Source organism: Dichotomopilus funicola, assembly GCF_033296635.1.
Source record: "Dichotomopilus funicola strain CBS 141.50 unplaced genomic scaffold C8A04scaffold_90, whole genome shotgun sequence".
In the NCBI taxonomy this organism is placed as follows: domain Eukaryota; kingdom Fungi; phylum Ascomycota; class Sordariomycetes; order Sordariales; family Chaetomiaceae; genus Dichotomopilus; species Dichotomopilus funicola.
In genome coordinates, this window is record NW_026944111.1 from 21,726 (window position 1) to 35,064 (window position 13,339).

Consider the following 13,339-nt stretch of genomic DNA (forward strand, 5'->3'; position numbering starts at 1 on the left):
TCACTGCAGGCAAAATAACGTTACAGCAGACCCCGTCCCCTGCAGCTCGACCGATGGCGGGGTAGTTTTAGTGGAGTTGCGATTGACGGACGATGCCCCGCCATTGTGCTGCGCGCCCTGGAATATTTTTGGACAAGAACTTCCCATTGAGTCACCCACTTACAATGGGGCTAGGTACTCCTAAATCCTGAACACAACCCTCTTTTCTCCCAATTGTCCTTCTGCATTGTGTTAACAACAGGAGCTCACAACAATGCCCAAGGTCTACCTTCTTGACTACGTCGCCGGTAACGTGCGCAGCCTCGTCAATGCGATCGAGAAGGTCGGCTACGAGGTTGACTGGATCCGGTCACCGGAGGATGTCGCAAGGGCAGATGTAAGGAGTATTCATACTCCAAGACTTAGTGTACAGAGTGACTAACACTCCTTCGTACGCCAGAGCCTCATTCTCCCCGGCGTAGGCCACTTCGGACACTGCCTTTCCCAGCTTTCCGCCGCCGGCTACGTCCCCGCCCTTCGCGCCCACATCGACGCTGGGAAACCATTCATGGGCATCTGCGTCGGCTTGCAGGCCCTCTTCTCGAACTCCTCTGAAGACCCGAACTACCCCGGCCTAGGTGTCCTTCCGGGCGCCCTCGACCGATTTGACGACTCCGTGAAAGCGGTCCCTCACATCGGCTGGAACAATGCGTCCTGTGCCACAGACCAGACCCTCTACGGCCTCCGCCCCGATTCAAAATACTACTACGTCCACTCGTACAAGTACCCGTACAAGAAGGGTGAACTGGAAGGGCTCGGCTGGGCTGTTGCTACAGGCACATATGGCAACGAGACGTTTATTGGCGCTGTGGCCAAGGGCAATGTGCTCGCGACGCAGTTCCATCCGGAAAAGAGCGGCGTGGCAGGGCTCAGGGTTTTGCGCTCGTTCTTGGACGGGTCGGGAGCCAAAGCGCTGGCGGAAACCCAGCGTCTGGGAGCTTCAAATGGGAAAATCGACCAACTGATTGCGCAGGAGGGGCTCACAAGGCGTGTTATTGCGTGTCTCGACGTGCGGACCAACGACCAAGGAGATCTTGTCGTGACAAAGGGGGACCAGTACGATGTTCGCGAGAAGTCGGACGACCGTTCCGTACGGAACCTAGGCAAGCCAGTGGAGATGGCAAAGAAGTACTACGAGCAAGGCGCTGATGAAGTCACCTTCCTCAACATCACGTCCTTCCGTGATTGCCCCGTGGCCGACCTACCGATGCTTGAGATCTTGCGGAGGACATCAGAAACGGTGTTTGTGCCTCTGACAATAGGCGGTGGGATCCGGGACACGGTCGATGTGGATGGGACAAAGGTTTCTGCGCTGGAAATCGCAACCATGTACTTCAAGAGCGGCGCCGACAAAGTGTCCGTTGGCAGTGACGCGGTCATTGCCGCCGAGGAGTACTACCGCGCCGGTAAGACCCTGTACGGCAACACCGCCATCGAGCAGATTAGCAAAGCCTACGGGAACCAAGCCGTCGTGGTCAGCGTCGACCCTAAGCGGGTATACGTCCCCAAGCAAGACGCCACTCGCCACGCTACCGTCAAGACTGCCACCCCGGGTCCCAACGGCGAGGAGTATTGCTGGTACGCCTGCACAATCAAGGGCGGTCGCGAGACGCGTGACCTGGATGTCGTCGAGTTGACCCAGGCCGTGGAGGCCATGGGTGCCGGCGAGATCTTGCTCAACTGTATCGACAAGGACGGTACCAACAGCGGGTTTGACCTGGAGTTGATCTCGCAGGTTAAGAAGGCTATCAAGATACCAGTGATTGCCAGCAGCGGGGCGGGCAACCCGGGTCACTTTATGGAGGTGTTCCAGGAGACCACGACGGATGCGGCCTTGGGGGCGGGTATGTTCCACAGGGGGGAGTACACGGTACAGCAGGTGAAAGATTATCTAGCGGAAAAGGGGTTGACGGTGAGGAAGTTTGAGGGGAATCTGTGAGGATTTGAAGAGTCACATACATGGTTGGTTACTTTCTAGTAAATTACACAACAAACACAATATCCATATGAGCGCCTAGAGTTTAGAGCAAGACGACCGTTTTTTATAACTCCGCCACATTTACTCCGTTGTAAGAGCAATATGCAGTTAACTCAACGAAAACCCAAAGAATGTTAAAACTTAGACCCAAGAACGCGTACAGGTATCGAGGAGGATGCTGTAAAGAACAAGGCAAAGAAATGAAAGAATAAACCGCTTGCTCATCTGTCAATCTCCAGATCCTCCGCTTAAACCTCCATCCCCATGAATAGCCATCGGTTGCTCAAAACGTCCAAGCCAGGAGCCCAGAAATCCAGGGTAGTGAGCGAAAAGCCGGCCCACTGGAGTCCCTTGGTCAAGCCCTTCCCTTCCTCCTCGGGAATGGACCGCTCGATGCAGATGACCATATGCGAGCAAGCCAGCGGACCCTCGGCCAACTCGATCAAAGCGACAAGTCTGTATGAGGTTAGAAAAAGGGGCCAAGCGGGTATCCACGTGTTAGGGTGTGTGGAAATACGTACGCTTGCTTCAGATCGCGGGTGATGGAGTGAGCATCAAAAAAGACAAACAACGATTTGGTCTCACGGCTAGTATCCTCGGCGACGAAGCCGCGGAAGCTTGAGCCGCCGGCATAGTCCCAGATTTCCAACCAGCCGAGCACGCCACCACGGGCGCCAAAGCCGCGACGTCCCATGGCAGTTTCATCCGCGATGGGGAACTCGTCCGGCGGCGTCAGCTGGCCGTGGTGGCTCATGTAGCTGGTGTTGTTGTCGGTGATGTTGTCATGGTTGTTGCTGTTGTTGTAAACACTGGCCAGGCCCGAGCCGTGCAGCGCCGCGTTCCTCTCACCCAGAAGCATGGCGCGCAACGTCTCGCAAAAGAACCTCTCACATTCTTCCCTGATGCGCAGTGTTGCCCCCCCTCGGCGGTGATGCCAGGCGCTGCTGTCATGAGCAGCAGCAGCAGCAGCCGAGCTACGACGACCAACGCTGTGTCCGCGCGTGGATGATGACCTCGCCTTGGGGGTCAGCGCGAGCTGGTTGGTCGTCGTGAGTGCCGCGAGGGGGGGGCTTGATGGCGGCGATGGAAGTCCCGTCGAAGGGACCTCAGGAATACCACTCGGCCCCTGCGAGCCCCGTAGTGCAGTAGTGGAGGCCCTTCAACGAGGCCGTGGACGAGTCCACAACATAGCAGCTGGCGAGGATATTGGCCTGGCGGACAATGCCCTCGCCATAATTACTACTACTATGGTTTTGTTTCGGTGATTTCATGGGCGCCATTGCTACGGGATGCCAGGGTGTTGGTGTTTGGAAAAAGCGAAGGGGTTTCGGGGTCGGGGAGACTTTCGTGGCGAAATAGGTTCTATGATGAGGGTCGGCAGCGATGATTATCAATTAACCGGTCGGTTGTTGGATGTTGGAGATCTGACAGGAAAATGTTGTTGGCGGTGGCAACGGCTCGGGCTTTATGGGTTGGGCTGACAAAAACGGTGAGGGAAATCGAGCGGGCCAGCAGAGGCAAAGTGCAAGGTTCTTGGCATTTGATGGCCCATCACGTGTAGACAGAAGTGGGGCCGCGAATCATCTTGAGCCAACCACCGCATTCGGCGCACGGCCCAAACGCTTGGCGGAACATCGGCACGGGAGACCCACTGGCTCCAGGCCATGGGCAGTGGATCTTGTGGTGATCAAACAAGAGGGAGCGCGCCGGTGTCAAGTCAAACCTGAAAGACCTCCAACAAGCCACCACACCACTGCTAGTCACCTCGTCACTTAGTTAACTAGTGTATCCGTACATACAACCAGCTACTTATCTAAGGAGATCCAGCCTTTGTTCTAGTTGCTCGGTCTACTCGCCCCGGATATCTCCCTCGGCGCATCAATGTGGAAGACTTTGTCCGCGCTCGCCACGCTCTGCCTCTTTTTTTTCGTCTCGTTCTGCCAATCCTCCGAAGAATAGGACACCCCTGGCGCACTCGGCCCGGCGTGAAGCGGCTCCGTTTCAGCACCACCCGTATCTGGAGCGCCCGCTGCGCCCGACCACGCCGGGTTTGCCGTCCCCAATTCAACGTCATTTGACTTCTCACCCTCGCCGGAGCCCCTGGCGCAACAACCGCAGCACACGATCAAACCACCGAAAACAGCCATGAAGTGGGCGCCACTACAAATCGCGTGAGTCGCGTTGTCAGCGGATTGTTATTCAACTCCAAGCCTACCCAGGCCAGCGAGGGAAGAACCTACTACACACCCATGAGCAAGTTCCCCGCCGTGTTATGCTGTTCAAACCACGGATCCGACGGGACCGACACCACCCAGCCAACAATAGCGGCCCCGCCACAAGCGAGTGACGCAGACAGGATATCTATCATGGTGGCGTAACAGTTTCTTTGCGCCGTATACCGTTGGACAGTCGCAACGTAGGTGACTAGGACATCATTGATCAGGGCCAATATGACCTATTGTGGCGCGTTAGATGCTTCCGTGCCCGCGAACACGCCCAGTCGTTTTGATATGGGGACCTACCCCAACGAACCCGAGCCCAGGTCTCGCATCCCGACCGTGATTCCGCATAATATGTGTATAGTATCCCAAATAACCAATCGTGACCAGTTCCATTATCGCCATAACGCTCCGCGCAATGAGTGTGAACTGTCGCGGCCATGGCGTCGGATCATCGGGCCCAGCAAGCTGTGAAGCTGGGATAATGAAAGTCTGGCCGTCGGAGTCGCGCCGCACCAAGTCGCGCGGTCGGTCCATAGTGGAAATATGTCCACTTCGTATGAACCGCTGCTTCGAAACACCTTGTTTGGGATAACTCGTGGGGCTAACGGCATTTATATGCAAGGAAACCAAACCTAATCTAACGTTGGTGTCGTGCAACGAAGAGCTGAGAAGCACTTTCACGTCCTGTTTCAGAGGTGGCGCAGCGTGCTTTCTCCAAGTTTCCGTTTAGGGACACCTTCGCGGGGAGTTGGCCAACCTGATTGTCGGCACAACACCCCGTGCATCCCCCAGCTCGAAAGATCGACTGGGTCACTGAAGACCTACTTGGTAACGCATTGCCAGGTTTGGCGGTTGCGCTTCTACATAAGCACAGCTTCCTCCTACAACAATCCTACAGGACAAACAAGAATATAATCCCGATCTCAAATATTCGTCTCTCCCTCTCGTTTACCTAGTCATCGAAGGGCGGAAACAACTTGCACTACAAAGTAATTCGACACCTCAAGCAACAACCACGTCCCGCACAAGGCCTTACATTCTTACATTCCCGCCCGTCTATTGACACATTTGCAAAACACACCATAAAGCGACTCACTTTCATATCCCCCCAATACGGAGTGCTAACGTTACTACCCGTACATAGTATGTAAGCCTACGATGCGTGTCGTTTAAGGGTTAGGGTCGGCCCTGGTTCTCGGACATCACCAGCTCCAGCAGGGATGGCCCCGCATCGTTGGAGGTTAGCTCTCCCTTGACTGCAAGAGCGACATCGCGGCCCGGACAATGCCGCAATGCGGGGAGTGTCATGTGGTCAAGCTGCTATCAAATCATGTCATTGCGTCAACATGTTCTCAGACCTTTGCGGCGAATGTTTGTTGAACAAAAGGTTTCATGTATGCGGCCGTTTGGCCAATCTTTCAGCTTTATTCTAGACATATCATGCACTTCGTCTTGTCGGGCTCCTGATGCCGACGACCCAACTTAAGAGCAGCTGCTCCCATCAACCTTCACTACCGTTGATGATATCACCATATTTCGAATACCTAGCAAAATAACAACAGGAAGTAAATTGAGCTCAACCTATAGAGAGAAGCATTCTGCATTGCTTTAATTAAGTCTTTAAACTCTCACACACTTTGCGTTCCAATATGGACGCCATAATACCTGTAACCCTTCGAAGAGCGAGAACGACAACGTCGCCAGCGCCCACGCCCGCGCCCGTACCGAAACCAACTTTCCCCCTATACCTTCTCCCATCGTTGCGCATTCCCTTCACCCGCCGACGCCGCTCGAACGCGAACCCCGATTTGCCGCAGGATGGGCCCTCATCCTGCACAAGCTCAGGCACAAGTCCAAGCGACACTGTCCCGTCCCTTTCCGCCTCTCCAACGTCACCCGTCTCCTCAGCGCCTGATACCCCTTCTTTATCTACCGCGCCAGATCACCCCCGAAGTGGAAGCCGTCGTCTTTCTCACATCCGCCACGACACTCTCCGCTGCCGAGGGTGTGCCACCGATGTCGCCTTCCACGCCCAGATCATCAGCAAATGCTTCCAGGGCCGCTACGGCCGCGCCTACCTCGTAGCGCCCCCAGCCATTCTCCCAACGCCAACCTGCCCGACCATCCCCGCGACACGTCCCAAGCGCCACGGAAAGCGCTCCTGCTTACAAACAGACGACGACGATGACGACAACGACAAAACTGATCTCGAGGACGAAAAAGATGAAGAAGATGAAGACACCGGCAACAACGGCGAAGACGGCCCTGATAAGGACCCCAACGCCCCGCGCGACCTGATCAACACCCGCCTCGGACCCGCCGAGAAGCGCCAGCTCATCACCGGCCCCCACACCGTAGCGGACGTCACCTGTGCCGTGTGCCGCGCCAATATCGGGTGGAAGTATATCGACGCGTGGGAACCGGCGCAGCGGTATAAAATCGGCAAGTACATTCTGGAGACGAAACGGGTGGTGCAGGTTAAGGGCTGGGAGGATTTGGAGTTAGAGGGGGAAAGGGGTGATCGGCTTCATGGAAGTTTTCATGATGACGACGACGACGACGATGATGTGTTCGGGGAAAGAGGAGGGGACTGGCGACCGAGAGAGAGGGGGGAAGAGGAAGGCGGGGATGAAGGGTTGGTCGTGTTCGACTTGGAGGACGAGGACGAATGTGACGACATGTTCGCTGGTGTGTGGGACGCGAGTGTGGTTGCCAGGCGCCGGCAGATGAGGGCCGGAGGCCTGAAGAGCTGGCGCCATGATGCCAGTGCGTTGATCTAGGCGTATTCGGCGTGCGTACCTTCCTAGGAGCACTTAATTTTGGGGCTTGATGTTAGTAATGGGGGAAATGCCGTACTACCTTACATGGTGGAGGTGACAAAATAAGGCCGGTGGTGGAGCTCGAGAGACTTGAAACCCTATGGATAGCGCCAGACTGGGAAATGAGAGGGACCAGAGGGACAGGGGCGATTGTGGTTTCGTTTTGGAGTGCCTTCGCATTTCCCGCATTAATAATCTTTTTTCGAAGGACGGGTCCAGAATCTGGCTTTAAACAAGTTTTGGCATGCAGAATTGGTGATATTCAGGTCTTAATACATGTCCCTTGACATGGCATGATATTGTCTAATGCCCCGTTCATGGAACAACAATCCTACCCATTCACCCCCACGAGAGGACCAACCTAGTTGATCGGCTCCTCGGCCACATAGTGCAGATACGCGCCCAGAAGCTTAATACCCTCAATGTAGTTCCGCTTATCCAACTTCTCGTTGATCGAGTGAGCGCCGTCGTTTGAGCTGCCCATCGGCAGGAGCAACACATTCTTGCCCGTCGCCTGCTCAAACGTCAACGTGACGGGAATGCTGCCACCCTCGCGGGTATAGTCCGGCTTGACGCCCCAGACACGCTCCGTCGCCTTGGCCGCTGCCGAGAAGTTCCAGTGGTTGGGGCTGGCCACCCACCACTTGCCGCAGTGCTGAGGGTACACCTTGAGGCTGTTCTTGGACCCAAGCTTCTTGAACACATCCTCGACATACTTGCACACCACCTCGTTCGTCTTCTCAATCTCCATGTTGGGCACGGTCCGGATCGAAAACTTGCCAATGACCTTGGCAGGGATGACTGTCTTCGCGCCAGGGGCTGAGAAGGCACCTTCGATGCCGTGGAGTGAGAGGGATGGGTACCGCCACCGGGCCATGAGGGTGGACTTCTTGTCCTCAAAGATCGTTGTCTTGCTGCCGAGCGAATCATGCAACGTCTCCATCGTGAATGCGATGCCGTCATACAGGCCATGCTCATCGCTCGTCACCGGCGCTACCTGCTCGATGATGCCCGGGATCAAGATCTTGCCGTCAGTGTCCACCAGAGACCCCATGACACGCACCAGGTCCGTCATGGGCTCTTGCGCGGTGCCACCAAACACACCACTATGCAGGTCCGCACCAGGGCCCGAAACTTCGATGCTGTAGTAGTTGCACCCACGCAGACCGTAAGTCAGGCACGGCTTCTCGGTACCGAGCCAATAGTTGTCGCTGATGCAGACGGCATCGGCGTCGGCAAAGTACTTCTTGCCCTCGGCGTTGATCAAGTCGTCCAGGCCGTCAGACCCGTACTCCTCCATGCCCTCAAAGCACATGAGAAGGTTAACGGGGAACTCGATGCCAGCGGCCTTGTGCGCCTCAATGGCATTCAGCCAGCCCAAGACGGGCCCCTTATCGTCGGTCGAGCCACGCCCGCACATGCGCCCATCCTCCTTGACGCTGAGCTCAAACGGCTCTGTGTCCCAGCCGTCGCTCTTCTCGGCCGGTTGCACATCGTAGTGGCCATAGACAAGGATAGTCCGCTTGTTCTTGTCGTTGCCGTAGCGAGCCAGTACAACAGGAGGCAGGTCGAGGTCGGTGCCCTCCTGTTTGCCTAGCGGACGCAGCTCAACCGAGGCGCCGAGCTTGGTCAACTCATCGCCAAGCCATTTGCCCATGCGCACAACGTCGGGACGGCGGGCAGCCTCGGATGAGATGGACGGGATGGCAACGGCCTCGCGCAGGCGCTCGATGAAGGCATCGGACAGGGCGTCGACCTTCTGGAAGTAGCCGTCGAGTTGAGGAGCCATTTTTCGGGCTTGGTGGGCTCGTGTAGCCTCGGTAAGATATGAACGGGAGCTTGCGGCTGTTGGGCAAAGCTGGGCGCGGGTCCGCCGGAAAGGAGTTGGCGACGCTGGTAGAAGGGCTGGTGACGCAAACCGGACACGGGTGGTGTTATGGCGGGGAACGTGGTTGAAAGAACAAACAGATCGCCTCGACAAGCAATGAAGCAAGTGACTTGGAGAGGCTGAGGCGGGTGTGAGGAAGAACGAAGTGCGGGGCATTGGGAACTGGTAGGCAATGCGTGGAGGGGCACACACCAATTCTTATTCTGGGAGGTCCATCAGCAAAGGCGCGCCTGCCCGGCCGTTGCCTGTCGAATCCTCGATAACGGATTTGTTAACATACCCCACTTTCCGCATCTGGCTTCCGCGGCAGGGAAGAGGGAGAACGAAGTTAAGGAGATTCGAGTGATATGGTCTAAAGGCTTTTAGTTAGACCAGTTGGATAAGCCTCCGAAGTCTAAGAGCTCTCATCAACCCGAACAAAATACGAGTAGGTTTTCAATGGTTATCGAAGTTTAACCGTTGAAACTTGTCTCATGGCGGGAAAAGGGTTAGGGTTACCTTAAAGGTCTCGTCTCGGCGGCTACTGTCGGCTTGCAAAAATATTTTCTCTGTTTACATGGACACGCCATTGACGCCGGCTCGATGACCCCGCCGAGCCCGCTCATGCTGAAAGAGGCGCGCCATGTCTCTGAACCTTGAGGACCGTCTGGGCTGCCACGTTCTCCGATGGATGTCTGGAAGGATGGGTGTACCTGGAAGCCAAGACGCGGGGTTCCTCGTGGTTTCAAGTGCGGCCCGACAGGTCGGCCCGGGGTTGAAACATTTGGTTCAAAGTCAACAAATTATCTTAAGCCTCATTGGCTCCTCTCCCCAAGACCTGACTGTAAGCGCCGTCCGCGCTTCGACTGCACCCAACTTGCGACACCAAAACGCGTAGCGACGTAGGATTTCTATTTCCGTCTAGCCTTACCCGCGTAGCCGAAGCCGGTATGACCTCGATCCGACCTGCATGGATGGATCGTAAAACGGTTGAGCAGTTCCTGGCGCCAACTGCGGCAGACGTCTCGCTTCGGTTACACCCAAATCGGGGGATAAGGCGACTTCAAGCGCTCTATCTTGGAGCTGGTGCCACAGATAGTGTCGTTACTCCGCCTCAGAAGTTCCCGTATCTGTCATTATATCGGCTATGATATAGTCTATAAGGGGTGTAAGGGGTTGGCAACGAAACCAAGGTTGGTGAAACAAATTCGAGGTGTGGTATATGCACCACTTGATGTTGCTAGTTCCTTCTTGACGTCAGTAATAATGGGTGCTGAGCCACCCGAAATCGCACATTGATCCCTTGATTAATTATCCCTATTTGATTTTTATCCCGGGCTAATTAATAGCAAGGGTGACGACCTTCTTTTCGAACTTGGAATTCACTTTTTGGTCTTGATGTCGAAACTCATCCGCAAATTGAGTTTGACTCAAGCCATCACTCCAGTATTAGGCCCCAGACGCATATTGCTTACATACCCCTACTTCAGGTCAAGTAATTAGCTCTAGCATGGGCTCCCTTACTCCCACCAAAACCGGGGATGCCGGGAGACCTACACAAGCAATAAGCACAAGTTCCCACGTGCCTCTCATCTCTCGATCAACTTCACATCAAACGACATCGAAAACAAACAGTGGTGAACCGAGCCGGTCCCTTCGGAAGGCCGCATCGACATCTGCCAGATTGCCCTCAGGAAACAGACCGAACAGCTCACGACGCAGAGGCCTCAATCCGGCCATGTTCGAGGTCGAACTCAGCAGCAAGATCGACGAATTTATTCTATCACTGAGTCCTTCGAGTCCCATGGGAGAGCTCGCCAAAGAAAACCGCAGCCTGCACCAGCGGATCGCCGCGCTACAACGGAACGAAACCGAGTTGCTCAACGAAAATCAAGAACTTTCCCGCAAATTGTCGTGGGCTCAGAGATACCATAATAGCCGGAAAAAGCAATGGAAAGAGTATCTGTCGACCAAGGAACAAGGGTTCGCAACTCGGGTTGAACAACTTGAGTCCAAGATAACTCAACTGAAAGAGAATGGGTTGGCTCAAGGAGCAGACAGTGGGGTTCCAGATCCGAACGACAAATCTATCATTTCGTGGTTCGTGGCCAAAGGGGCCAGCTGGACCTCGTGGGTAGAGGAGTTTGCCCACCCCGAAAATAAACGAGTTCAAAACGGCCTCCATCCTTTACAACTTCGGGAACTTTCAGAGAGCGTCAAGCACTTTGTTCAACTCACGCCTCAAGGTGAGCTACCTGAAGGACTTTTGGGTTCGACTAAGAGCAACGATTTTCAAACAACTCATGTCCTGCTTCACGGGATGCTTGCCCATTTCATTACTATCGAAGCCTTTGCGTCCCCGTTTTGGATGTTCGATGCCATATCTACCAACCCCAATGAGTTAGAGAGCCCAAGTGTTCTAGGCCCTAACTCGATGTCGCCAGTCGGATTTCGAATGGACCTCGCCCTCTGGAATTCTGGGATAGCTCCGCCTCGCCATGCCGCATCCCCTGGGTTGATGCCACTGCTCGCGCCAACTGAACGACCACAACATGGCCAGCAAGATACACACAACTTTCCACGGCTGATCACATCGGTACAGCCACTCAACTTAACAACTGGACCAGCAATAACTCACAACCTGCCTTCGAGACAAACAATGGAGGGCTTGGCCAAGGTGTTATCTCAAAGTATGTTCGCTTGGATATCCGATACTTACCTCAGCCTACTTCATCTTGTTTTCTTTTCCCCTTTTTTTCTACTGGATAATATCAAGTACCGCTCATATCATAATCTAACTTTGTCCAAGCAAACGGCCATAACGTCCCTCAAGCATGGCAGGCGTCACTTGTAAAGTCATTATGCGAGTGTGGAATCGGAGCCGACATAAACTCTAACAACATCTCAGAACCCACCCCCCCTTTCGCGGAGGCAAGATTTCGTCACGCTCGCCGATTAAAAGACAAGTTCCTCAGGAGTCCCGCCCGGTTCCTTCTTCGAGATCAAGACCCTGCGGGAATCGAAAGGCTGGAACACCTTCTCGTACAAGAAATCGACGCCGCTTTGCGTTTCTCGTGCCAGCTGTGGTCACGCCGAGACGCCCCCAAAATAACTGGTCTTGCTGAACTTGGAAGGACCCCGTTCCAATCCGCCAGCGAGATCATGGAATTGTATCAAGCGTGGTCGACGTCGGCTATGGAACGGGAGGTCACCACCACCATGGCACCTAGTTCCCCCTCCCTCGGATCACAGTATGACAATGGAACCATCATCACAGTCATCCAACCCTCCATCGGAAATGGCGCCAAAGTCTGGACAAAAGCCCGCGTCCTCGTCGCGGAAGCCAAATCCCACTCACACAAAAACACTTGGAATAAGCCGCCAGTTTCCGACATCACGACCACCACCACCACCACCAGGACCACTAGCAAGACGCCGATGACGACGATCCCCAAGTCCGTCGCCGTTGCCCAAGACGAGTCACCGCCTCCTTCTAAAAATACGACCTCCTTCTCTGGTCGTCGTCTAGCCCCAGCCTCAAACCCAAACCCGAGCCTAAACCCACCAGTCCCAGTCCCGGTCCCGGTTGCAGTCCCAGCCCCGCCTTCCGATGACGACGGCGATCCGAGGAGGGAAACGACCTTAATTCTCCTCCCGAAAAGGTATCTGTTTCAAAACCCTGCCGCGGCCGCGGGGAATTTACCGCTTGCCCAAACGGGAACTTGATACCACATGGCTAGTATGGGAATCACCTACCAGGGAAACTGTGGGATGTCGTGTTCGCTAAAAAAGGACTAAGGGGGAAACACCCTTTTCTGGCTGGCGGTATCTCATCGAGAGTGGAAGGCGGGAGGGTTTGTTGGTATGTAGTTGTGGTGCCAAGAGAAAGGAAATAGGGGAAAGGGGAGGATGGGGCTGGAGTTGCTTGAACGGGATCCTTGTTTCCACACCGCATCGTGTGTGCTCGGACGCCGGCTAGAGATTTCTACACGAGGACAGCATTTGGCGGGGAAGCTTTTTGTTCTTGCATTTTGGAGTTGAACCAAGACTTGGGTTCGGGATGTACCTAGAATGGATCGGAGACCTCGGCAACCACGGGATCCGCACTATAAAGTTATGTAAAACACTCTGCGCGAAACTGCTGGGTGCCACGTTCCGACTTCGCAAAGGGGACGATCGGCACAGTACCGTTCGTGTCGCTTTATTTCGGACCGAGTGCCGGATTCTGGTCTCCGGTCGGTCCGACTTCGCTCGGACTTATCTCAGAGCAAATGCGGTGCTTGTTTTGTTGCTGGGTAAGAAGTTCGGTTGTCCCGGAGGATATTTGCGATCGGAACTTTTCTGTTACCTGATGTGGTATTCCGGGCATCAACGATAATTGGAACGTTGAGTCTGTTGTGTGCCAGTTCGATGA

The 13,339-nt window shown here is 54.8% G+C and overlaps 6 protein-coding genes across 6 annotated transcripts; 3 read left to right on the plus strand and 3 right to left on the minus strand.

Annotated features, from left to right (window-relative positions):
* Positions 1-253: 253 nt before the first annotated feature.
* C8A04DRAFT_40260 (uncharacterized protein) lies at positions 254-1,978 on the plus strand (the record flags this gene model as incomplete). Its single annotated transcript, XM_062784880.1, has 2 exons — positions 254-376; positions 440-1,978. 2 exons carry the CDS (start codon positions 254-256, stop codon positions 1,976-1,978), a joined length of 1,662 nt encoding a protein of 553 aa, XP_062633357.1.
* A 287-nt stretch (positions 1,979-2,265) lies between these two features.
* Positions 2,266-3,297, minus strand: C8A04DRAFT_15368 (ornithine decarboxylase antizyme-domain-containing protein; the record flags this gene model as incomplete). Its single annotated transcript, XM_062778459.1, has 3 exons — positions 2,266-2,473; positions 2,539-3,143; positions 3,205-3,297. 3 exons carry the CDS (start codon positions 3,295-3,297, stop codon positions 2,266-2,268), a joined length of 906 nt encoding a protein of 301 aa, XP_062633358.1.
* A 959-nt stretch (positions 3,298-4,256) lies between these two features.
* On the minus strand, positions 4,257-4,773 carry C8A04DRAFT_32486 (uncharacterized protein; the record flags this gene model as incomplete). Its single annotated transcript, XM_062782112.1, has 2 exons — positions 4,257-4,472; positions 4,540-4,773. The coding sequence occupies 2 exons, from the start codon at positions 4,771-4,773 to the stop codon at positions 4,257-4,259; spliced, it is 450 nt and encodes a 149-aa protein (XP_062633359.1).
* A 1,115-nt stretch (positions 4,774-5,888) lies between these two features.
* On the plus strand, positions 5,889-7,019 carry C8A04DRAFT_15332 (yippee-like protein; the record flags this gene model as incomplete). Its single annotated transcript, XM_062778446.1, has 3 exons — positions 5,889-6,375; positions 6,499-6,756; positions 6,823-7,019. 3 exons carry the CDS (start codon positions 5,889-5,891, stop codon positions 7,017-7,019), a joined length of 942 nt encoding a protein of 313 aa, XP_062633360.1.
* A 400-nt stretch (positions 7,020-7,419) lies between these two features.
* C8A04DRAFT_40263 (uncharacterized protein) lies at positions 7,420-8,847 on the minus strand (the record flags this gene model as incomplete). The annotated part of the gene is made up of 1 exon (XM_062784881.1): positions 7,420-8,847. One exon carries the CDS (start codon positions 8,845-8,847, stop codon positions 7,420-7,422), a length of 1,428 nt encoding a protein of 475 aa, XP_062633361.1.
* A 1,588-nt stretch (positions 8,848-10,435) lies between these two features.
* C8A04DRAFT_15357 (uncharacterized protein) lies at positions 10,436-12,651 on the plus strand (the record flags this gene model as incomplete). The annotated part of the gene is made up of 3 exons (XM_062778454.1): positions 10,436-11,439; positions 11,591-11,604; positions 11,759-12,651. The coding sequence occupies 3 exons, from the start codon at positions 10,436-10,438 to the stop codon at positions 12,649-12,651; spliced, it is 1,911 nt and encodes a 636-aa protein (XP_062633362.1).
* Between the last annotated feature and the right edge of the window lie 688 nt (positions 12,652-13,339).